General features: G+C 38.5%; 1 protein-coding gene across 1 annotated transcript in view; it reads right to left on the reverse strand.

Moving 5' to 3' along the window:
• Window positions 1-376: 376 nt before the first annotated feature.
• The window catches only part of MYRFL (myelin regulatory factor like), a gene marked incomplete at both ends in the record, with an annotated part of 42,535 nt that continues 17,856 nt past the window's right edge, over window positions 377-25,055 (reverse strand). The window contains 17 exons of the mRNA XM_079538887.1: window positions 377-463; window positions 558-632; window positions 2,624-2,732; window positions 4,712-4,786; window positions 5,024-5,111; window positions 8,330-8,392; window positions 12,320-12,481; window positions 12,578-12,624; window positions 12,732-12,803; window positions 13,544-13,629; window positions 14,745-14,808; window positions 15,397-15,560; window positions 17,848-17,957; window positions 18,400-18,508; window positions 18,896-19,096; window positions 23,983-24,073; window positions 24,615-24,725. Coding sequence (XP_079395013.1) covers window positions 377-463; window positions 558-632; window positions 2,624-2,732; window positions 4,712-4,786; window positions 5,024-5,111; window positions 8,330-8,392; window positions 12,320-12,481; window positions 12,578-12,624; window positions 12,732-12,803; window positions 13,544-13,629; window positions 14,745-14,808; window positions 15,397-15,560; window positions 17,848-17,957; window positions 18,400-18,508; window positions 18,896-19,096; window positions 23,983-24,073; window positions 24,615-24,725 — 1,714 coding nt within the window. The remainder of the gene's footprint in view (window positions 464-557; window positions 633-2,623; window positions 2,733-4,711; window positions 4,787-5,023; window positions 5,112-8,329; window positions 8,393-12,319; window positions 12,482-12,577; window positions 12,625-12,731; window positions 12,804-13,543; window positions 13,630-14,744; window positions 14,809-15,396; window positions 15,561-17,847; window positions 17,958-18,399; window positions 18,509-18,895; window positions 19,097-23,982; window positions 24,074-24,614; window positions 24,726-25,055) is intronic.

Consider the following 25,055-nt stretch of genomic DNA (forward strand, 5'->3'; position numbering starts at 1 on the left):
AACTGCAAGTAACATTTTATTATCTTACCATCTTCTGAAGGCTGGAGTATATCCCAGTTCAGCAGAGCTCCCACCCATTTGTTTTTGTCTGCTGTATGTATACTATCATGCAACTGCACTAAGATGGATGGGATTATTTGTTTATACGTCATGTACTCTATTGCCTCATGACCTTTTAGGAACAGTTCCTGGAAATGTAGAACTACAGTTGTTGTCAAAAATTTTATTTTTCTTTAATTTAAAAGCAAAACAAACAAGAAAATGGCATACAACTCAGTAAAACGCTTATAAAAATCCAGGGCCATACACAAGTCCCTTTTTCATATCAAGAACTTCATTTTTTTTCTTTTTTCCAAAGTACAGAGTGATCAGCATTTTAGTTACACTTCCGATAAAAATAGAAATAGTAATCAGTAAAAAAAATTCCAGCATAATAAGGATCTGTTGAGCAGCTCACAAGACCCTGCAGAAGAAAAATAAAAGAGATTCATACGGGATCTTCTCCTTTCAGCTCAAATGATATTTGTCTCTTGTGTTCCCATTTGAAAAAGGCTTACCGGTGCGGCTACACGGAAATAGTATGCGCTGTCATACAGCCTAGCGAGTGGGAGAGTCCAAATATGCTGACGTCCCTAGATGATAAGTGAGAGAGAGATTAGATAACCTGATTTCACATGAAACTGTTGAGAAGAATAGGCTCTGGAAACATTTCATTGATAAATGCAGTGCAAAATAATTACGATAACGAGACTTGATAGCCGCAGGCGGAGCATTTAAAGACAAAGTGCTGACTTTAAACCTTGCAAATCTGGGTTTCCTCTGATCAGCTCTGCATAGGATCTGACAGACATCTGGCTCCCTGCAGCTCTCAGCTGGCTCTGAGTAACTGTATAACTCTAGTTTTCCAAGCAAATCCCACAGCAAGTAGGGATTGTCCCTGATGTGCCATGTGGCCCAAAAGCTTTCAAGCATAACAGCAACAAATGGCAATTCTGCTGATTTTGAAACAGCAACATTAGCAGTCCTTGGAAGGCAGTGAAAATTCCTACACATATGCTAAAGATATGAGCAGCACTTTTACTCAGTGTTTCAAAAAAGTCTGAAGGGAAGATCTCACTTTTCTTTTGATTCCAGTGTCCTGCCAAGTATAACTGAAATAACAGATTTTGTATCTGAATTTTTTATGCTACACAGAATAAAATTCAATCTTCACCTCTTGTTGACCTGGTGATCCATTTAGGTATGCCTGTGATAACTCATTTTTTCAGTTTCAAGTGTTTCCTTCATCTTTCCCTTCTTTCTGACACATTCTCTGTTGGAGATGGTGTGTTCACATGATAAGACTTATATTTATATTGCCTGGAGTCTAAATGATTGCCATCCTGCCCTTTGGTAGGTAATAAGCCTTCCAGTCCTTAGAAAAATCCTCTTGACAAATATTATCCAACCAGGCAGCATTTCTATTCCAAGTCACATCAAACTTAATGCACACTGCTGCTGGAGGCTAGTTAGCTTTAGTCTTTTGATGTAGATTTCAGGTTGACACAGAAAATCACTTTGACCACTTTTGGCAGTAAGCTTCAAGGATATTTCTGCACGGGAAAACTCTCTGGGACTGACTTAATTTCAAGAACTATTAGAATTGCAGCTGATAGATCAAAACTTGGACAACTTATTTACTTCAGTCTGATGACTTTGCCGCAGTTGCAGAGAAGCCTGTAACTTTTTGTGAAGACATTTTAAAAGTTTATCAGAATGTCAATTTAAGGACAAACGTATCCCAAATGCTCTGATCTGTTAAAGTGCAAAAAAAGTAATTTAAAACTAATTAAGAACGTATTGTGAATGGTTCCATGAATCAGAAATCTAGAAGATCTCATCTTAGCAGAGGTTTCTTCTACTCCGTTTAGCAGAAGTGTTACTATCCTTGCTTCAGCCTTTCCCACTGTTTTAGCCAGAATAAACATTTCCAAGCTAAGTGGACAAATCTGAGAACCTGGTCACACGGAAGAGTCCTATACTTCCAGAGAACTGGAGGGGAGTTTAGGGTCTTCATTAATTTACTGGACACAATCGAAAGTTTGCAAGATCATCTCTCCTGGGAAAAGTTAAGATGTTTTAACTTTTATTCCCATCAACCAAGAGGATGACAGAAAACTTTTCTTGCTTTTTCGCTGAATAATTTTCCCTAGAGGGGTTTGCTGGTAAACTCCTGTTTGCACAGAATAAAGGGAAATACTACCAATATTTTTTTAGTGAATTCAAAGCTTAAAAATTGTACTTCACTGCCCATATGACGATAATGGAAAAGTACAGAAGATGAGAGGTTAGACAACTCTCTTAATGCCCTGGGTGAAAAGTACTCTTAACTATCTCTGGAGTTGAGTTAGACAGACAAGCAAGTGAAGATATGAAAGCAAATAAAATATGTAAGCACTGTATGGTTTCAATAGCCAAAACCATCAGAAAACTGAATACTTTTTTTCTACACGAAGCTCAATTTTATATTCAGTATGGCACAGTGCCTCCATGAAAGAGATGAAAAAACGACCACGTGGTGGGCAGTGTGTATAGTTGATTCCTGTAAGCCAGAGTATTGTTTAAAGAATTTAAAGAACATTACCTGTGTGGTTTCTTGGAAATTTTTCACACTGTTTCGTCTTGAAGAATAATAGGAGCAATAATTTCCAAATGTGATTTTGCAGAGAAATATAATTAATGGTTCTGTTGTGCTTCAAGAAAGAGAAAAACAAGGATCTACCTCATCACTCTTAAACAGAGAAATCATGAATATAATACAATATAATCACAGGTAAACATTCCAAAGAATTCAATTCTGGAGAAATAAAGCAAAGGACCTTACTTCATTGGTTCATACAAAGGAACCTGAGCCACCAACCTCTAAACTTGTCCCATTCCCCCCCCAAGCAGGGAGGAAGCTTTGTATTTGGAAACCTGGGTGGTCTTTGCAGCTGTTAAGATAAATTTAGACATGTACACTAAACTTCCTCAAACTTCAAGCACATTCACACCAGAAGCTATCGTATATGAGTTTTTGTACAAATTAATGGTTACAACATGCCTGAATTGCATGGCTTATGTCATCCACAGGCATCACATGCCTATGTCAGAGAGTGCTCTGGCACCTAAACACAACAGCAGATAATTTTATAAAAAACAAACATAAAAAAGCCTTAAGATGGGGATCTATATAAATAACTTCCATTTGTCCCTGTACACATGCAGGTATATCATGAAAAGAAGTAAAAGTGTCCTTGTCTGGGTATACAGTGTTAAACAGAATTTCATTCATAATTCTTCAAGAGCAAAGACCCTATAGCCATATCTTCTCCAAACTATCCCTAAAGATTGCACAGCATTTCCTATCTTACCAGATGCATCCAGAGCAAAGGTACTCTGGAGATCCAAAGGAATACATATATGCAAATAGCTAGAGGCAAAATAAAAGCAGAAGGTGTGGAAAAGTTGGCATGACTATTTACAGTTTTTGCAGTGGGGAGCAATGAATTCACATACAGCATTCCCTGTGTCCTAAGGGACTGTCAGTATCATGTGTTAGTTTCTTTTGATTTTACTCTGTGGGCATAAAAGTTTCCCAAATTTGTAGGTATTCACAGTGTTTTACAGTACTGAGACACAGCAGTAATCTAGTAAACCACTCTTGTTTGGTTCTTGTTGGTTTTATGCTGTTCTTCAGCTTTGTAGCTATCTTTATTGAAGGCACATACTGGAAAAACTCATCCCCAAATTCAAAAACCAATATCCAAAATAAATTCAGCAACTGTTTCAGTGAAACTCTGGGAATCGTGTATTAATCCCTACATGAGAGTGTTGTGTTATTAGTTTATAATGGCATACACCCAACAGACAGATGCTCAACTGTTGTATGAAACAAGCAGTTGCTTCAGGACTACCATTGTATTCCAAAATCAAAAAGCTGGGCCTAAGGGCCATACATAACTTTATAAAGCACTGTACTGAAGACAAGGGAATCATGAAGTGTCATCAAGCAGTCCTTGGCAGCTGTTATGGCTATCAGTGACCTTTATCAGAGATGATCCCCAAAAGAAAGGATTTGTTACTATGGGAGAACATGGGAGAACATGATGAAGCCAGATTTATATTTGAAGTGAAACTAACTGCTTAGACGTAAGTCTGCTACTTTTTCCTGCTATAAATCGTAATGCTACGCATTGCCGAAGATTCCTGCACAAGAATTCCCTTTTGCAGGGCTTAGCATAACAGGCAAAAAGACAGTCTTAGTCCCAAAAACCCTTCATGTTTAGAAAAGGTGTTCACATAAGTTGTTTTTGTATATTCTTAATAATATTTCTCTATGTTTAAAACAAACAAACAAAAATAAGCTCAAATTCCTATGCCAAAGGCCACATCCATGACAATTCATTAGTACATGTCTGCTCAAATGAATATTAGATTCAACCTGAAGATTACTGCATTTTAATACCTACATCAATGGATGAAATTGTCCTTAAACTGTGATTGGCACTGGGCCTGTGTTGCAGCAGAGGATCAACCCAAGAGTCTACAAGAAGGATTTGCCTGTGCATAGATTTGTCCCACTTCTCTGAATATGGACAAATTAGTGCCACAATAGAAATAATGCAAGAATTACTGTCAAAAACAAAGTACTATCTCATAACATTATCATATTATCCTTAATTATACTTACTTGATTTCCAGTGAGATTTCTACATTTATGGGTGTGTACTTGCTAATGGGAATACTACAGCTGTAATTTCCAGACCTGAAAAAGATGAAATTAGTGCACATAGGATTTCAAAACAGATGGTATATTTGAAAACAAACAAACAAACAAACATGGAAATATATTTAAATTTGAAAAAGAAAAATTACTTAAAGGTAGGAAAAAATGCATGGACACAAGAGGAAACAACAGCGAGAAAGAGCCAGCCAGACTGTCATGCCACCTTAATTGTATTCTATCCCAGTATAATGAAGCATAATAAAATAATTTACTTACCTGCACTGTAGATTTTTACTACAGTAGCGACTGTCAATTAGTTGCTGTGTTTCCAAAATCTGTACGGATCTGATCGTTGTATCAATCCCTGAAGATATAAGAAAAATAATGTTTTCTTCTTTTTTTTTGTTGGTTTTTTTTTTTTTTTTTTCCAAAATCTTAGATAAAATCATAATAAAACTGCAGATAATGGAGCAGCAGCTATTCCCTTGCATGCAACTGCAGGAGTTGCTACAGGTCTAAATCAGCTTTCAGTAAAAAGACTTTGGTTGATTGCCTTTTACAGTTACAGGGGAAAAAAAATGCTTGTTGCATTCTCAAAGACATATCCATGTACATAATACTGCAATACTTTCTTTTGAGCAGACAATGAAGGCTATTTTGATGAAAGTCCAAGTAGGATAGAAAAACGGTGCACTGATTTCAGTTGGGATAGAGTGAATTTTCTTTCTTGCAGATCATAGAATTGTAGAATTGTTTGAGTTGGAAGGGACCTTCCAAGATCATTTAGTCCCACTCCCCTGCAATGAGCAGGGACACCCACACCTAGATCAGGCTGCTTAGAGACTGGTCCAGCCTGACCTTGATCCCCCCTTAGATACTGAAAGGTCACTCTCAGATCTCTCAGAGCCATTCTTCTCCAAGCTGAACAGCCCCAGCTCTCTCAGCCTCTCCTAAGGAGGTGTTCCATCCCCTGGATCATTTCTGTGGCCCTCCTCTGGACATACTCCAACAGGTCCACATCTCTCCAGTACTGAGGACTCCACATCTGGACACAGTACTCCAGGTGAGGTCTCACCAGTGCAGAGTAGAGAGGGGAAGGATCACCTCCCTCAATCTGCTGATCGTGCTTCTTTTGGTGCAGCCCAGGATACAGATCGCTTTCTGGGCTGCAAGGCTACATTCCTGGCTCTGTGATGGTTTGGCGCTGTGCTTTGGATTTAGAATGAGAATTATTTAGAATAAGAATAACATTGATAATTCACTGATACTTTAGTTGATGTTGAGCAGTGTTTACACAGAGTCAAGGACACTTCAGCTTTTCCCGGTGCTCCGTCAGCAAGGATACTGCAGGGGGTACAATGAGCTGGGAGGGGACAGAACCAGGGCAGCTGACCCAAACTGGCCAAAGGGATGTTCCATATTATGTGGTATCATGCTGAATGAGATAACTGGAAGAAATCAGCTAGGAGGGCTGCTTCTGCTCAGAAAATGGCTGGCCATTGGTCAGTGATGATGGTGAGCAACTACTCCGTGCATCACTTGTTTTGTATATTCCGTCTTTACAATTATTGTCACCCTTCCCTTTCTATCTTATTTAATTCTATCTCAACCCACGAGTTTCACCTTTTTTCTGATTCTCTCCCCCATCCCACTTGGGGTAATCGAGCAAACAGCTGCACAGTGCTGAGTTGAAGCTGGGTTTAACTACAACAGTCCTCTCAGTGCCCCATGTTGGCAATAAGAAGAACTAAAAACAGCACTAGCAAGACTGATAACTTCATATTAACTACATCCTGAATTTGGCAGAAGTTTACAGCTCAATAAATGGGAACATGGAATAAAAACCTCTACCAAAAAAGAATCACATTCCAGAATTAGCTCAACATCTTATGTATTAACAGATGTATATAAATTGAGTTTATGCATATGCACATATATGTAATATCTTTTTGGGTAACACAGAATGCAGTTAGATGATTAGATCCTGGTAATTGAAAACACTAGTTTCTAGAGGAAAAAGGGACTTTCAAAGCACAGCTGGTGCACTGATTACCAGGAAAGATAAGGAAAGTAACTGATCATCAGAGTGATTTTGCTCCTAGCCAGGATGGATCAAGTTCCCCTGCTTGCCACAAACTTCCTGTGACACCTTGGGCCAGCACCTCTTAGTTATGGTGAGCTACAATGCCATGGCTTTTCTGTGAGGCAGATTAGCCCTGTGGAGTGTTCAGGGCAAGAACCAGCATGCTGACACAGCTGCACAGCTTCTGCTTTCAGATCTGGCTTTGGAGTAACTGCACTGATCTGCATCCCACAAAGCTTACTTGCTCTGGATACATCTATAGCATCCATCAGTGTATGTGCATGATTAGGCAACAACTCAGACCCTATGCCAACCTCAGCCTGTCTTGAGGTCCATAAACAGAAGGGAATGAATTGGTTTAATTCCACCAGGAAGACTGAGATTCACACTGCCAATAGGATGGGGAAAAGCCAGGTGTGGATGCAGTGAGTGAGCTACACTCTGGCTCTTCCCTGAAGTACAGAGGTGCTCATATCTTACATGTGACAGCACGTAGAGGACACGTTTCAGCAGGTCCAAGCCTGTTTTCCACACTGAACTGTGAACACTGCAGAGGAAGTTGATGATTATAGGCTGACGTGTGAGTGTATCTACTCAACTTCCAACAAGCACATTTCCACATAGATGAACACTGAGCACGTTCATTCCAAAGAACTAGTGTGGAAGAACATTTCCCTGTGACACAGTGCCTCACTAAAATATATATCACAGCAACGCCACAGAGGCCCTGCTTTGAGTTAAGTAGCCACTGTAAACAACTTAGAAGGGGAATAATTTTTCCAAGATCATTCCAATTGGAACACATCCAAGCTACGAACAGAACCTGTGTTCTGTTAGTCGTATGACGACTCCAGGTGCCAACCTGCTTTAAGTTCATGTCAGTATACAGACATTTTATTGTGCAAGTATTCCCCAGTCTTTAATCAAACATTTTTACACAACCAAACAAGCAAACAAAATACTACTTGAAACAGAGCTTCCACATGACTAGAAAAGTCTAGAAAAGACTTCTGCTCATGTGGAATGACTGATGAAGGCAGAGATGAATCCCTTCAGCAGCTGATGTTGACCTAGCATCCTGTAGGTCATCCAGGCCAACCTCAAAACATTTCCTTTACACTCTGTCATGTTTTTTTCTGCCACAGTCATATGCTTAAGCATTTTGCTGTGTAGGAGTTAGCACTACCTATCACCTTACAAGATCTCAGCTCATGAAGAAAAAGTAACTTGTCATTTTACTGCATCTGAAGCCAAGTAGTAGACCTCATTGAAGAAGGCAGCCAGAATGTCTATGAAAACCTATGTAAGAATTGCAATAAGAAAATTAAAGTCAACTGCAGATATTTAACAGATTCCTAAGCTCTAATTTTCTATAATGACCAGTAATAATTTTAACTTCTCCAAATTCCAGCAGTATAATTCCAACCCTAAAGGCAGCCTTTCAAATTTGTACAATTACACATTTCAACAGTTTTTTTTTTTAAAAAAAAAGGACTTACAATCAGTTCCAAGATCAGGTCTCCCATCAGCATTTCCTCCAAGCAGCACATCACATTTGTTTCCTGTGAGAGGAGTATTTACAAATTTCCTCCAAGTTAGCATTTCATAGTTATAACAATAAAATATGGATACAACTCCCCAAGACTTTTTTGTCAATTATCTCTCAGATAAAGGCATTTATAACCAACAGGAGAAACCTTTAAAATGCAAACCATCTCTATTAGGAAGAAGATATTTACAGACAAAAGATGTCTGTAGGTTACAAGAAACAGTTTTCTGAAATTCTGCAGGATATCTCAGATATTTCACCAAAAGAAAAAAAAAGAATATCCTAACAGAAAATATTTATCCCACACTGAGAATATCACAAATAATCATAATAAAAAAACAAACTGAAAGGTAACATCCAGCCAGGCACTTCAGCACAAATCTGATCATAAAGCAACTCTTTCTTATTAGTGAGAAAATGTGGAAGTAGGCATCTGCCGTGCAGAGGTGGGCGAGGAACAACTTAGCTTTCTGAATCTGAGATGCAAGATGCTGAGGACTGACCCAAGACATGGTGCTTCAAACACAGAGGGATGTGTCATTTAACCAAAGAAACTAATACATAACTCTAACAACATCATCACCACGGTCATGATATGTCACCTCTGTAATTTCTAACACTGAATTAGGCTGGGAAATTTCAGTTGTTGAATTTTCTTTTGCTCCATTAATTTTCTCAGCACGCAGCACTTATCCAGAAAAGTGAACCTTAAAGTATTGTTCGAATAACCATTATAGAGTAGAATCTGAGGAGAGCAAAAGGCCCTTCTAGCCCATGGAAGATGGTTTAAATCTGTTCTTGTGCTTTTACGCTAATTGCCAGCCAAGCATCCGTCCTGAGAAATGTCACCAATAAATTGGCACTGAGAAATGTGGACCTTGCCTAAAATAATATGCTTCATCAAATACCATTTCATTTGGACAAAAAATGGAATCATGCATTAATAGAATACTGAAATACTCCATTTCCATGTTTTCCAAAGGAAACATGCTGATTTAGAGTGACTGTTTAGAACAGAAGTCCCTATTTCACTATATAAAAATCTGCTTTCAAAAATTACGGGTCAAAATGCATCATTTCCATGAGACTGAAACAGAACAGCTGCATTGACATTACTGTTCATTTATTTATTCCAGATTTTGGCTTTTATTTTATTTCTGCACTGGGAAATAACAACATCCAGAGATTTCCAGCATTTTTCTTTTTTGCTATGAATCTGTGTTACTGCTGCTAGTTATTCTTTGCATCCATTTTCTATTTACCTGCTCCTCATACAGATTTGCCAGTTTCACCAACTTAGATGGCAAGTGCTGCATTTAGAAGTCATCTACTATCTGGTGTGTTAGCAACGCACTGAATGCTCCCTCATGTTTGCATTTTCATTAACTGAAAACCATTCCGTAGGAAAACCAATTGGTAAAAGCAATAGATTATTCACTGAAAGAAAGATGTTTTCCCCGTAGGTATAATACTTCAACTATGCAAGTGCTGGCAGGAATACTCATCATGTACTCTGAATTACTAAATATTTAATATTATGATTTCTTGTCTGGCAGATTGTGGAAGAAGGCATTAAGTGGATACCAGAAAACTGTATAAAACTAGGAAGAAAACAGATTTTCTTAACTGAGATTTCAACAATTTAAACTGAGTCAATTGCCAGTACAGATTTTTTTTCATGTAGTAGAATTCCAGTTGCTAGTCCACTACATCAGGAACTACTGAAAAAACACTGTAGAGTTCAGTAAATGGCGATATGCTTCTGCTCTATCCCCTACAGAAACTCAGATGTTTTTCTCAAAGATCCATGTGGGGTGGGAAGTTCCACTTTTATTCACTAACAAATACAGAAGTATGGACATGACCAGAATGAAATGATAATAACCTCACTGTCCAGACACAATTCACACAAACTTATCAAATAAATCTGGTATACTTTTTTACACAAATACACAAATGGGCAAGCAATGAGTATTACTGGAATGGAAGCAGTTGGTAGAAAGGCCCAGATGCCAAAGAGTATTCATTCTTTGCATTTCCACTCAAGCCAGCAGAAGTCAGAAAGTCTAAATCTTTCAGAGAATCCAGTTTTTATAAGAAATAAAGTATGAGGAAACAACGCCATATTAAGGTAGACTACACAAAGATGTCCTGAATTTTTGCTTAATAAATTTTGTCTTGCTTATGAATGCTTTCCTTTCTGGCTGAGCACTCATAACAGCTGCCTTCTCAACAAATTTGAGAAGTTAGAAAGTAGGATCTGCAATGAATGTGCTCAATAGTAGTCTTTACGCACAGAATTCAGAATTTCATATGGCAGAACAATAAAAGGTCTATTGCGCATGCACTCTTAAGTTAGCATGTAATTCAAATAGTTTTAGCTTTCCATGAAACAGATCTATCAGTTGATTATAAAACATCCACATTTTATCTTGATTATTCCCCATACTTAATGCTCAGCTTTTTCTTCTTTTTTGATTTTGCTTTCCATTTATTTTGGCTACAGCTACATTAAGCAGCTTGTTGGTTTTCCTTCTGTTTAGATTTCATATTGACATTCTTCTGTCTGGGGATAAATTCAGCTTCATTAAACTTGGGCAGCTCTGAAATCTTCCAGTAGCTTGTGTACTGTGTTGATTTTTCACTGTTGGATCTACACTTAATGCTATTTGGAGCATAAGACCTTGAGAATGTAATGCTTTGTGTTTATTCTTATCTTCTCTTTCCACCTAATATCAAAAGCAGCCAGCTGGGGATAGAAGGTTTTCATATTTCATTTTCATCTGTCTCCAGTTCCCTCATTTGTAAATGAGATTAACATCTTTTTAATTAATCAACACTCTTTCAGGTTTCAGACTAATACAAATCACTTAAATATATGACCTCTTGAAAGCGTTGTACTGAGCTACATCTGCCACAGGGCTTACTGTGGCATTAATCACAAGAATGGCAAAGACCACTAAAATGCAGCTTTACTGCAGACAACAGCACTTTGGAGTATAAAAAATGGCCATTGAGCGAACCTCACTGAAGCAGTTCATGAGGCAAGAGTTTCACAGCAAGTGGCAATGCCTGTCCTTGTAGAAATTTGTGCTTCAGAAGCTGAACTGTGTCTGTCCCCAGTTTCACCTCAATACATCAATTGTGGTTGATGCAAAAATTTTTGCCAAGACCAAGAAAGAAGAAGTATGAATACTGAGTTTAGTAAGACTAACACTTACTTCTTCACATTAACAGTGTTAAGGTCTGCGACTGAGGAATACAGATTACAACTGGCACATAACTCTATGTATAAACTCTTTCTTATAAATGTCTCAAAAGTTGTGAGCAATGCACCTACTCGTATATTACACACATAATATCTGGCAGACAATATCTGAAGGAGAATTCATTCCAATAAAAATAATTTATTTCATAGAGCTCTGCCTTCAAATCATATTCCCCTACTCAAAATCACTGCCTGAATGATCAGTTATAACTGGAAGTTTTATGTTTTCTGGCACTTGAATTTCTGTTTCTGCCCACAGAACAGATGCAGTATGACCACACTGTGACACTATTAAGTGCTTTGGGTTTTGTTTTAAAACTGTACATTCACCCTTCACTATGCTCAATGAATTCCTGGCCAACTGTAGCCAAAGGTTAATTAAAGGGATTAGTGATCTTTCTGGTTCGCATCAAATCATTTACTGTGAATGGCCAGGAAGAACAGTGACATCTGACAAAACATTTTAGGACCCAGAACTCTTGAAGGTAACCAGGCCAGAGATTTCAAAAAATACTGACAGCAATGATTACTAGTTCTATCAGCAGTTTTGAAACTCTCTGGAGTAGGCCCTATCTCACGTAGCTACTTTCAAATATTCCTGCTTCTTCCCTCACTCTCTTCCTATAATCTGTATTGAAATAGCAAATAACAGAAATTCACATTTCAACTTACGTGTCCTCTCTGAATTGGTTTCCTCATAACTTCGATATTTGACCATTGCTTGATGAATTGGACAACAATAAACCTTGTCACAAGGCAAAAGATCACAGAAGTTCACATCAGGAATCCCGCTGACAGTTTGTGTGCTCTGAGAAATTGTGCTTTCCTGTAATGCTAAAGAAAATACGACATAATTCTCACCAGTGCTACGTGTCTATTGGAATTTATAACAGCCTTTTATTTGCATGCAGATTGGCAGAGATACAGTACCTGCTGTAGTGGTAGAGGGAAAGAGTACAACAGAACTTGAGGTATTGCTGATGGAGAAAAAGAAAAACCATTAAGAAATGGTCCTCACAGTTCTGGACCAAAACAGATTGGTCCGCAATCCAATATTAATTCTAGCATTTGTTCAACTACTTGCCTGGAAACAAGATGTTTCTCAAGATATTTGTCATGGATGCTAAGTACATAAAGGGTCGATATTGTCAAAGCACTGTAAAAAGAGAATTTTTCTGTTAATTCACATCAATCTTCTAAGTGACACAGTGATAACACCTTGCCCAAATGCAGTAATGGAAGGGTTAACTAGCCAATTACTTCCCCTTTAGGAAGGGGGAAATCTCACTGAATTAAATATTTTTTAGATTAAGTACTTGCGTACAGATAAATTCAAAACAAACTATGGTTATTTTTTCCATTGCAAACAGATCAAGTTCATCTGTTTCAAGATACATCAGTTCAAGATACGTGGAGAAATTGTGAGCCACAGCTTTGAAACAAAAATGGCAATCTCAATGTCCCAAGTAAATTTTCTTTCCAAGAATCCGACATGACAAGTTAAATTTTCAGAGTGGCAGAAGTGCCCATCACAGTGGGATGGGTAGTTTAATTTCACACATCAGAACTTGTACTTAGGCAAAGAAGAGTTGCATAAAATACACAGAGCCTCACAAGTCTGACCTGTAGCACGAGCCACTAAGATGCATTCAAGGTGCATCACACATTTTTACATGGACAGTGATTAGTCGTATGTGTGCCACACACATACCTCACTTTCCTAAAACAACTTCAACCTTGACATATGACCAGACACATTCACTATTAATTTTAATATACTGTGTTCTTTAAGTAGGAAGGATGATAGAAAAAAAAAAAATCACATTTTTCTTTCTGATGAAACTATTAGAAAGGGGGAAGGGAGAAACAAGGCAACTGTTGATAATTAGTTGTTACCATAGTGCCATAACAGCAACCAAAGCTAATATAGTCACCCGGAAAATCTTCCTGGAGCAAGACTCTTTCCTCTTCGATATACAAACCTAAAAAAAGCATGTTTGGTCAGGTAAAGAAATAAATAATGCACTAGTCTGACTTTTTCTTTCAGAGGGATCATATGCACCATTCTTAAATGGTGGCCAACTTCTAAAGCAAAACACTTGGGCAATGACAGGCTCTTGAAAAGCATGAATGTGCGCACTATGGATAGTCTGGGGACACAAACATTACACAGAAAGAAAGAATGGATAAAAATGACAGCTCCTTCTCTTTTCCTGCTGCCATTTTTCATGTTCCACAAGAATTTAAAAATCAAATGAAGAACTCTGTAAGCAGTGGCCACATCTAAAAGATGAGCAGTTTTCAGTGTATGATTAGACCTCATTAAACCAGAGCTGGTGTAAATGCAAAAGAAAGGTACTTTTCAAGCAAGTAGAATGAGTTTAGGTCATAGAGTATTTGATTGTTCTTACAGATCTAAGAACATTCAACCTCTTATTTTCTCTCGCACTTTGGCACTGACAAAGCAAGACAGGTAAACGTGCACCGAATCAGCTTAAAAAAGGACCTAGCATCCTAGGAAGGCTGTCCTGAAAGAGATCAACCTAGAGATATTCCCTAACTTGTTCAGTCCCTATTAAAATGGCTCTCTTCATTCTATTCAGGACTGGCAACTTACAGTCATGTAGCAATAGGAAAGACATCCTATTGCTTCAGGTTGTTTCTATCGCCTGAAAGATAGTATTAACAAGTAAAAACAAGAGATGCAAACAACAAGCCACAGAGAAAGATTCAACCAAGAAACTGAGCTGAGAAAGAATGATCGCTGTACATACTTCCAAACTGCAACTGCATCATTTTCATGTAAGGCTGCGCTGCATCGTGTAAGCTCACCAACTAGCTCAGCAGTTCTTTCCTGATGGTTTCCTCCTGCCATATTGGATCCACCCCATACACACAAAGCATAGGCAAGAAGTAGAATTGACTCATACATCTTTTATATCTTAGTATAGGGAGCTTTTGAGCTTCTAGAATGATGCTAAATAATTCTAGCTAAGGGATTTTATTATATTTGTAGAAGCACAAAAACTTTCATCTGTAATTCAGCACATACAAAAACTCTCTTGTAGGCATCTTTCACATATTTAGTGTCACTCACCTTGCTGGATTTTGGCTGGACTGATTTTCTCGATGGCAAGAGACTAGTGACTCGACTACACCTGCTGTAAGAGACAAAGCCTCTTTGACATTCAAATGCTTCAGCAAGCAGTAAATGAAAGAAAAGTGACATTTTTCACTAGAGTGTCAATGTCGCTTGCTTTGCAATTGTAACATTTAAAAAGAGAAAGGCAGAAAAATCATCAGATTTTTTTTTCAAGAAGAAAAGCATCCAGTTAACTCACTGGGATGTGTGTTATTAGATGCTACATTTGATTTCAAAGAAAAGTGGCTTAGAAATAAGAAATAATCATCACTTTTACTGAAGCAGTAATGAACATATTTTATTGCAGAAGAGGCTCTGCAGACCTCTCTCAGCACTAATTTCCAAGTTGCAGGCTGTAACTGGACAGAATCTATCTCTGATTTACACAACTGAAGCAACTACAGAAATTACTGCAGTGTAACTGCCATTTCACGTATTAACTGTGGCAGTGATTTAAAACACAAGAATTTTGCAATTTTTTGCCCAACTTCATTGCTTGAAAAGAGCTGAACTCAACTATCAAGCAAAATCAGTTTTCATTTCTACCACAGAGACTATTTTGTTAATTTCTGTGACAATGATCAGAGAATATCCCAGACTGAGGTACCTGACTGTGCTCCTTTCGCTGACTGTTGACTTTAAACTGCTTAACCGTTTCAGCCTGGCCAGTTTTCTGTTCCACTGTTCCAATTCTTCTATTCTGACTTCAAGGTTGTTGGTTAGTTTGCAAAGCTGTTTTACTGCACCTACGTTTTCCATGAAGATCTGATCCTAAGAAGCAAAATGGGCAAAATAATGACAAAAGCAGGTACAGTACATTCATCAATTAGATGCAACAAGCAGTAATGCATGCAGAATTCACCTATGGAAGAACACACTGAATATTTAAAATGCAAACACAATTTAAGCCACTGTAAATGGGAGGTCACTTTGACTATAAAACCCATTTGCTAGATTAAAAAATTGCTTGTACTCAATTTGCAGTAAATTGAAAATGAGGACTTAACGAAAAATTTGAAACTAAAGGGCTTGGAGATCAAGGATTTAAACTATATTTTGAATTCATACAGTGTTGAATTTTAAATACTACATCTGTCAAAGCAGGACCTGGCTATTTGATTTGTAGTGTTAGAGCTGAGCATTGATTTCAGAAACCCCCAACAGAATGTCCATCTATCCATTTACCTACAGCCAGGCTCTTTCCACATATAATATGAATTATACAAAAGCAGTAAGACGGGGAAAGATCCAAACCAGAAGGTTAAGCTGTGATGGTCAGATACTGCCTTCTCTTCTGGATGCCACCTTAAACAAAGCTATTACTGGCAGTTAATGTTGCTAACTGTCCCAGCCTATTTAGGCCATAGAGCAGTAAGACAAAATTAATTTTGCCTGTTGCTTTGTAAATACCTCACACACCTTTCATTTAAAGGTGACTACATTCTGCAAAAACAGACAGTATTTTGTATAAACAAAACCAGATCACAGGTATCTCAGTGGTAAGTTGCAGACTTCTCCACTGACAGATGACCTTAGCCTGTTTATAAAAGAGTGAGTTCAAAATAACCTTCGGTGCATAGAACTGTGAAAAATCAATCCTACAAGTCAGTCACCCTCATGTCAATTTTACACAGAAGCCACTCATTCCATTCTCTTCAAATCAGGCATGAATTTATTCTGGGTGGCTTCAGGTAGTCAAGAAAATGGCTCACCCCCAAAAAATGAAGGTATACTTTATTTTGAGAAAAACAAACAAACAAACAGATAGGACTGATTAGAGTTTTACTGACTCATTGATGACAAAAATATTCAGCACTGTGAGGTTAAGGAGAGAAGAATAATTCTTGTCCCAAAACATCAAATTTCCACATCATTAAGATATTTCCCTAGAATGTAACAGAGCCCAGTTCAAATATGTAATGCAATGAATCAGTTTTACAGAGCTTGAGAGCTCTCCACAGACAACTAAGACACAACACACCAGCGAGTACCTTGCTTATTTTGAACAAAAATTGGAATGCAAGGTAACAAAGTTCAAGGCCTCATCATCTGCCTGACTGCAAGCAAAGAGACAAAAAGCACTGTTATACACATGTACTCTTGTTACTGAAGAGACTGAGATATTCAGATGACGGGAGCTCCAGGTACTTAGCGCAGATATTTTATCTGAAACATTAGATATCCCAAAGCTCTACATTCAGTTTACATCTTGAGGTGTTAGGTGGAGCTCTTTCTCATTCCCCTGTCCCCCCTACATCAAGGTCACAAAACTGAATATTCACATGTTCTGCCACAGCTGTTAGGAGAAAGAAGAGAAAGCAAAGATGGCGCTGCAGTAATTTACCCAGCCTTGTTGAAACAGCAGCAAATCATAGAATCATAGAATGATTTGGGTTGGAAGAGGCCTGAAAGACCATCTAGTTCCAATGCCTTCCTGGAGGGGCAGGGCTGATACCCACTAGATCAGGTGGATCAGAGTCCCATCCAACCTGGCCTTGAGCAGCTCCAAGGATGGGGCAACCACTTCTCTGGGCAACCTGTGCTAGTGCCTCACCACCCTATGAGTAAAGAAATTCCACACACCTAACATAAATCTCCCCTTTTTTAGTTTAAATTTATTTCCCTTTGTCATATCAACGTCTAATCCTAGTTCTTTTCTATAAGGATCTATAAATCAGTTATGAAGGCTGCAAATTTTCTGATCTTCCTTTCAGTGCTCTCTCCAGAAAGCCCTTCTCCCCACCTGCTCTGGAGTCCAACCCTTTGGGCCAATGCTATGAAATTGCTATCCATATTTTTCAGTGAATTTGAAGTTTTTTGTATGTTCTCTGCTATTGTATGATTTATGATGATGTTTTAATTCATGCAAATACTTCCTGTTTTTAAAAGATTCGTACGTTTACTAACACCTGATGGCTCCGTTTTTTTTCAGGAACATGACACAAACTGGTTTTGTGCAGGCTGACCTCTTTGTATAAAGCACTGCATCTATTCATAGCACCACACATGAAAGGAACAGTCTAAAAACACATCTCCACTTTCTTGTTCGAGACCATACCTTGTCAACCATGAGGACGTTTTCTATTCTTTCGCCGTTATTAAAAGCGACATCTCCAGCTTCTCTAACAGCCTGAGGTAAAAGTTCCTTCACTTCCTGTGCTATTATTCCTGTTCACAAGATAACAGAAACTAAAGTCAGGAAGTGCAGTGACATACCACTGATCATGACTGTGTATTTAAATTGAGTTGTCCGTCCTACAAGCTGCAAATAGGGCCAAACATACTCTAGAATGTATCTATGGTAGGAAAATCCATTATTTCATAATTTTTCTATTCTACAGTAGAAAGTCGTAAGAACAAAATTGTTTCTGATTTTGTACTTCATTCTTGTTACACCTCTGGAAAAATTATCACCTGTCTTTAATAACTGAAATAGCAGCTGGAAAAACACCAGAAATGCTCAGTTTAGGCACTTCTAACTCACAAGAGAAACACAGAAAAGTAAGCAATTGTAGTATTCTAGAAATTAGGATGAAATTTTAAAGGGCAGTGGGGCACAATGACTAACACTGGATGTAACTGAAAACTGGCAACAGAACTGACTGAATACCTGTTTCATGAGTATTTTCTATTCCCATAACAGATGCAAATTCAGGCTTGTAGTTGTATTCCACCAGCCTCATTTGAGTTATTCTTCTCAACTGCTCATTTGTATCGACCTAGTTGGACAAATACCAAGATTAATGTGTCGAAGCACCAAGGATAGTAGTGGCCTTTAGGACTTCACTGACATAGCAACAAGCCTGATATGGTCGTTTAGTCAATCTCAGCATCAAACAATATAAACAGTGTTCCCATTCCTCATTAGCAGAGTGCTATTTGTATTTGTATTGCCAGCTACCCTTCAGTCTAAAAATTGACATTTACAGATACCCCCAACTTCTACAGGCAGGCTCCCAAAGGCCGCTGGTCATGGCTCTACTGAATCTCCTTAGGCCAGAATTTCAGCACACTCAAGTTAGAGGCACAGCTTCGTGTATCAGAGCAATATCCATAAACACGCTGTGGTGCAAACACAAAAGCCCTAAGTACTCCACAGCCCTCACCTCCCGGATATTCTCTTTTGCTCGGCTGTCAGATGGATGCATGACTCTGCCCATAACTTTTGCATTTCCACAGACAACCAGTGCTTCGTCTGGTGCATCTGTGTTAATTCCTACTCGACCGTGACAGACTACCGTCTCTGGAACATGTCCTCGCTGCCACAACACATCAGTGTCGTTCTCAAACTGCCCTGGGTTAGATGCCTGCAAGAAAAAATATATATTTAAAAATACAATATAGCACAGATGTAGGTATTGCTGTATTCCGCTGGGAACTTGAAATAACTAATCTTTAATGTTGCAATTGCATTCATGAGGGGTTTTTAACACATTAACATAAAAAAAACAGAGTGGAGTCAGTTTCTGCTCATACAGCACTTGCTTTGTCCCCTGAGTTCTTTTTTATTACCACAGTAAGCTAAATTATCAACGTTTAAACCTTTTCAAATTTTAACATAACGTAGCCTCCCTTGATTTCACAAACATATTCAGCACGTACTGAGAGCTTGTGCTGAATAGATCAGAGGTGATCTTGCTTGAATTCACAGGACCCATAGAATAGATGCTCCAAACCATAAACATCACATATTGCAGATTTCCGCAAATAACCTTTGACAACAAGTAAGTGGAAAAAAAGTCCGATTACATTGATTAAATGGCAAATTACAAACTTAACTGTAAATCATCTGTGGAAAGGGATTGTTTTGTTCTCTGTTAACACTGCACCAAGTACAGAGGAGCCTTGCTCCTCAATGGAAATACTGAGACAAGGAGCAGAAGGGGAGGCAGAAAGAGGTAGTGAGGTCACTACCCCCACACTGCCTTTTCACAAGCATCAAAACATCTGCTGGGGAGCCATGATCATGGAGGAGATTGGGTTTTATAGGGCTTAGATTTTCTTTTTGGGTCCATTCTATTTCCTGCAGTTGTTTTGCAGCAATGTCACAGAGACAATCACATAGCCAGAACTGAAGGAATGGAGAACTGTGGCTCAGGGGGAGAAGGGCATCCAAAACCTGCCCCGGGGCTTCAGCTTGATGTACATTCCTTTTGACAATAGGACCAATGTAAGCAGCCCACTCCTGACCACCACCCCCACCTGTGAGACCACAGTTGATACCCTGACATAGAACAGGATGGAGGAGCCAACCTGACTTAAAATTAACCAAGTAAAAAGAATTAGATTTATTTTTAACACCGATCCATCCCCATTCCAGTTCATTGCAGGACCCCAGAAAAGCAGTTCTGCCAGCATGACTGAGGAGGAGTGTGGCAACAAGAGCAAGAGGCTTGATAGGAACCAAAATGGGTCAAGCATTGATCATTCAATGCTGACCCAAAATGAAATGTATCTAAGACCAAATGGCCCAGGAGATACGTCTTGTTGTAGGCATTTTCACAATAAAATACACACATGCACAAAAAGGTCACTAAATCAAAAGTCATTTGACATTTTGAGCATGTAAGTCTTACTAATACGCCACAAAAAGAAAATAGAATGATGATATATTTTTTAATTATTTGTAGTTTGGGGCTGGTAGAAAACAAGGCTTAATGAAACAGGTGGGAACAAAATTGCTTTCCAATAGAAATTCCCACAAGTTACAGCTACCAAATGAATTTTGCTTTCATTCAGAAACTGAGCTACTCAAGTGTAAATTACATTCAAACCCTGTTTGCTCGGCTCTACAGACCTACAAAGTCTACAAACAGCAGTTGCTGGAGAGGACACCGTCTGGAAACACAAATCATGACAACTATCCAGTTAACCAATTGCCATTTTCAGTGACGGATCCAAAAGTAAACATATTTTAAAATTCCCTAAACCACTCCATAATGTTCAAAAGGAATTCACATTAGAAATTTCATGTCGAGCAACCAGCGTCTTCCAAAGAACACACACACACAAAATTGTGTATAATTAGAAAAAGCATTTGTTTTGAATAATCAATTTTGTTGATTCATTTATTCCTTTTATTTTTTAAATGTTGAATTGGCTCTTTCAAATTTGAGCCTGACTGGGGGATGATTGCAACAAGAAATTTGGGTGTATTTAAAGTCTCAGGTTTTCTCAAGCCTTTGACATCTACAATGCACTGTGTTGTGCACTTCTCACTGTTTGCCTCAATTAGAGCATGATCTGATATGCCTGATAACCACTACTCAGATGGTAGTTACATTATGTTATGTTTCAGGGTATAAAGGGCCAGAACAGGAACCACTTTCTCCAGCAGTGCATTTGTAGAGCTGTGCTCCTTTAAGGGAAACACTGGCTATCTCAAGATCCACTGAAATCCTTTCAGATGCCTGGAAAACTAATTTTTTTTTTAATACTGTCCAGCTTTCCTGTTGACATTTTCACTGCTTTAAATCACAGCCAGTGCTTTTCTTTCTGCTTTTCTGCCTTTTTTTTTCCTTTGGCTGGAATAGTGGGCAGGTTTGCCGTATCTCATTCACCGTATTTCTTTTAAAAAACTCTGTTCACACATGCATCAAAGAAGCATTCTTCACTGAAATTTCAACAGAATCTAACATTAAAAATTAGAGAAGAACATGCATTTCTAAATCTTAGCCCAAAATATTTATCATGGGAATAAAAAGAATCCCAAGAAGGAATCAAATGTGAAAATTCAATGGCTTTCCCACATTAGCAGTGAGACAATATTTGTAACGTTGCCAAATTCAGAAAAGTTCAGAGGAGAGCACTACTGTGGAAATTAATGAACAAAAAAAAAAAAGAAAAGAAATAAACATACAGAAACAATACAAACACAATGTGTCAGTGCACTGAAATGGAGGAACACACAGCAGCGGCCAGAACAACAAAACTCTTTACCATACTATTGAAATTTCAAACTCTGCTTTCAAAGCTCTCTCAAAGCTCCACTCACAAAGGGCTCCAGGCTTTATCACTTTCCAAAAACCTAACCATGGCTCCAGGAATGAGTCTTGTGGCACAAGAGGCACGGCTCAGATGAAAAAGCAGCCAATAGTGAAATGGTTTGAAATTCTTAATCTTTCTTCAGCAGCCTCCATGCAACACTACACATCCTGGGCACATGCATTTTCTTTCCAGACCCTAGCCCTAAACCAGACTGTAATCCTAAACCTAGGCAGATAAACTGCCACCAAAACTCATCATGAACAACTACACAGAAAAAAAACTGCTAAGACTGAAAGATACCTTAAGAACTCATCTTTCTTCAGAAGCCCCTTCCTACTCCAACAGTGCAAAAGCTCTTGGTCTTACTAGACTCTAAGACAAAACTCAAAGCCTACTACTAGCCATAACCAAATCCCCAGAAATGCTCCATGACCCCAACAAGAAGCTCCATGATGGGCCCAAGTAGAAAGGTTTTCTGGACAGCAATATTCTGATGGCACTCATATTCTTTTCCTAGACCCTAGGACTACAATTTCCCTCAGCTAAAAGCCCTAAAAATAATCTCCACACTAAAATTAAACATTATGCAAGATAGTGCCCAGATCAGATGTGAAATTTAACCTACAAATCACAGTAAAAAAGAGTGAGAACTGAAAGGCTTTAGCAGTCCTCACCTTCCCCTTGCAGCTCCACTGTACTCAATCACACACACAGGCTCTGCACTGTCACCACTCAACTAATCTTAACTGTAGGTAAATCTACATACTGCCCAGATCTGACACAGAACACAACCTTTGGCTAACATGAAAAATGGGCTAGGACTGAAAGCTTTTGGCAGACCTTACCTTCTCTTTGCAAGCCCTTTTCAGCCCAATTAAGCCCAACAGTGGAGCTCTGGACATTTTCTCTCAGCAAAACCTAAGCCCTAGTCCTACTCCTAGGAAGCACCTAGGTGCAACATGAACCCCCTCCTAAGACTCACAAGGAAAACAAGCCAGAAATGAAATCTCTGGGGAACCCATACCAATCTTTCACAGCACCAGGAGAATCCAACTCAGTATGGGGCTCTGGGCTTCCTCTTTCAGCAAACTGTAACACAAACCAGAGAAAGTGCCCTGTTCCAGCAAAGAATCCTATCAATGGCTCACACAGAAAAAGAGACAGGTTTTTGCAGCCTTCACCTTTACTTTGCTTTTCATTTTCAGCCCAAATCACCCTGCGTAGGCTTTCTCCCTTTACAAATGCTAGCCCTAACACTAATGACTAGGTTCAACACAGACCTGCACCTAACACCAACACACAAAAGGGGCTGGGACTGAAAGCATTTGGAAGCCCTTACATTCCCTTTGCAGTGCCATTAAAACCCCATTCACAATGGAACTCTGTGCTTCCTCTCTCAACAAACCCTAGCCCTAACCCTGGACAGGCCCAGATCCAACACAGACTCCCACACACAACTTACATGAAAAAGGGGCCTGGAATAAATGTTTTGGAAGCCCTAGCCTTCTGTTTGCACACTAAGGTATGCTAGAGCTCCATGGTACCTCAGTTTTCAAACCTTAACCCCATTTTTAGTCAGTGCTCAGGAGCAACATAGACCCCGCAGACATGGCTCACACAAAAGAAAAAGAATCTGAAAGCAGCCCATGTATTCAGTTGCATCTCTTCACTTTATTTCTATCTCTAAAATCCAACTGGAACCCTAATCCAAACTGTTGGGAGAAGCTAAGTTCCTGCATGGCTTTTAAATCCTTGCACAGCCTCTCCATAACTCCTGTTACATTATAGCTATGACTTTTTAATCTTTTCCAAGCCTAAAGGAAGGCTAAGGCTGAATATTAAAAGGATAATTTTTTCGACTTCCTTATCCATATAAAGGTAAAAAATAAGAGAGAAATTTTCCCTGTTACTGTTTTGAAACATGTATTACAACACCAACTTAATAAAGAGCTCATACACACAGCAAAGTGCCAGCAATAGGTCTTAATCTTCCAAGAGCTACTCGTCCTTCTTTGCTTGCCCTACTTCTAACATTTCAAAATCCTGGTAATTACAAGATACCAATGTATTCATATCAGATGCAACTGATATTTTTTTCTGGATAATTTTTATTTTAATAATAAATATAATTTTTATGCCCAAGGATCCCTCCCAACAGTCTACTGTCAAAGCAGTAAACATGAAAGCAATATATGTTTCTACCTACCCTTACAATGATCTTTTCAGAGATATTTGCAGACAGCAAGTAGAATTGGTCCTGAGAGACAGCATAAAGTCCAACCACCAGCATGAAGTATCTAATTTGAAATTGATTTAATGGAGAAAAAAAATGAAATAACACTTTGTCATAAAGGGAAATGTTTTAAATACAATTTCTATTACTGATGCATAAAAAGATAGTCAGAATGTTTTTTAAACTTATTTGTAATATGAAAGCGAATATGAAAGTTTTTCCTCCACTCTCAAACATTACGCTCTTTCAATCCCCCAAGTCACTTAAAAGGAACAAAGTTGGTATTAACTGAAATATTTAAGTAAGGATTGGGTTGTTTTTGTTTTTGTTTTTTGCCTTCTTCATTATGTAAGGCAACATTCTGGCAATGTTTTCCTGAAATGATCTTTAACCACAAAGATAAGGCGTTCCCCTTTTTTGTTTCTTAATTCTCACACCATTCTGTGGCTCTAGAAGAGGGGCCTTAAAGCAGATACCCAGTATCAAAGAGTTTGAAAGCAATGAACCACAGATTTGGCAACATGCAGATCCACAAACTTAAGCTCCATGGTAGAGTGGATGTTCTTTCCACTTCCCACACTCTGGCCAATCAGCTACAACAATACCTTTGGTCAGGATTAGGTTTGCCCTTTTTTCTCATATTATTTGCTGTCGTTTCACTGAAATGCAGCCTTCCCAATGTCACTTTAGTTATCTGATCCCCTGGCAGATCAACTCTGAAACAGGAAAAGAAACAAGATCAGGGAAATAAATGTTTACCTGGCTCTAGCCAGATTTTTTCAAACTCATTAGAACAGTCTTAAGAGAAACATACAAATGAAAGAAACAACAGGGGAACTCCAGTAAAAATGCAGCAAGCGTGGTTTTGTGAAAGTGCATTATAATCACAATGATTATATCAGTGATATAAACAGAGAAATTGCTCTTATTAGTAAGAATCATTGTTTCTTGGTCTGTTTGTACACGGTCTTGAACATAATAAAACTATATGAAAAATTTCTTTACAGAAACTTGTTAAGCACTGGAATAGGCTCCCCAGGGAGGTG

Source organism: Tetrao urogallus, assembly GCF_951394365.1.
Source record: "Tetrao urogallus genome assembly, chromosome: 1".
NCBI classification, from domain to species: domain Eukaryota; kingdom Metazoa; phylum Chordata; class Aves; order Galliformes; family Phasianidae; genus Tetrao; species Tetrao urogallus.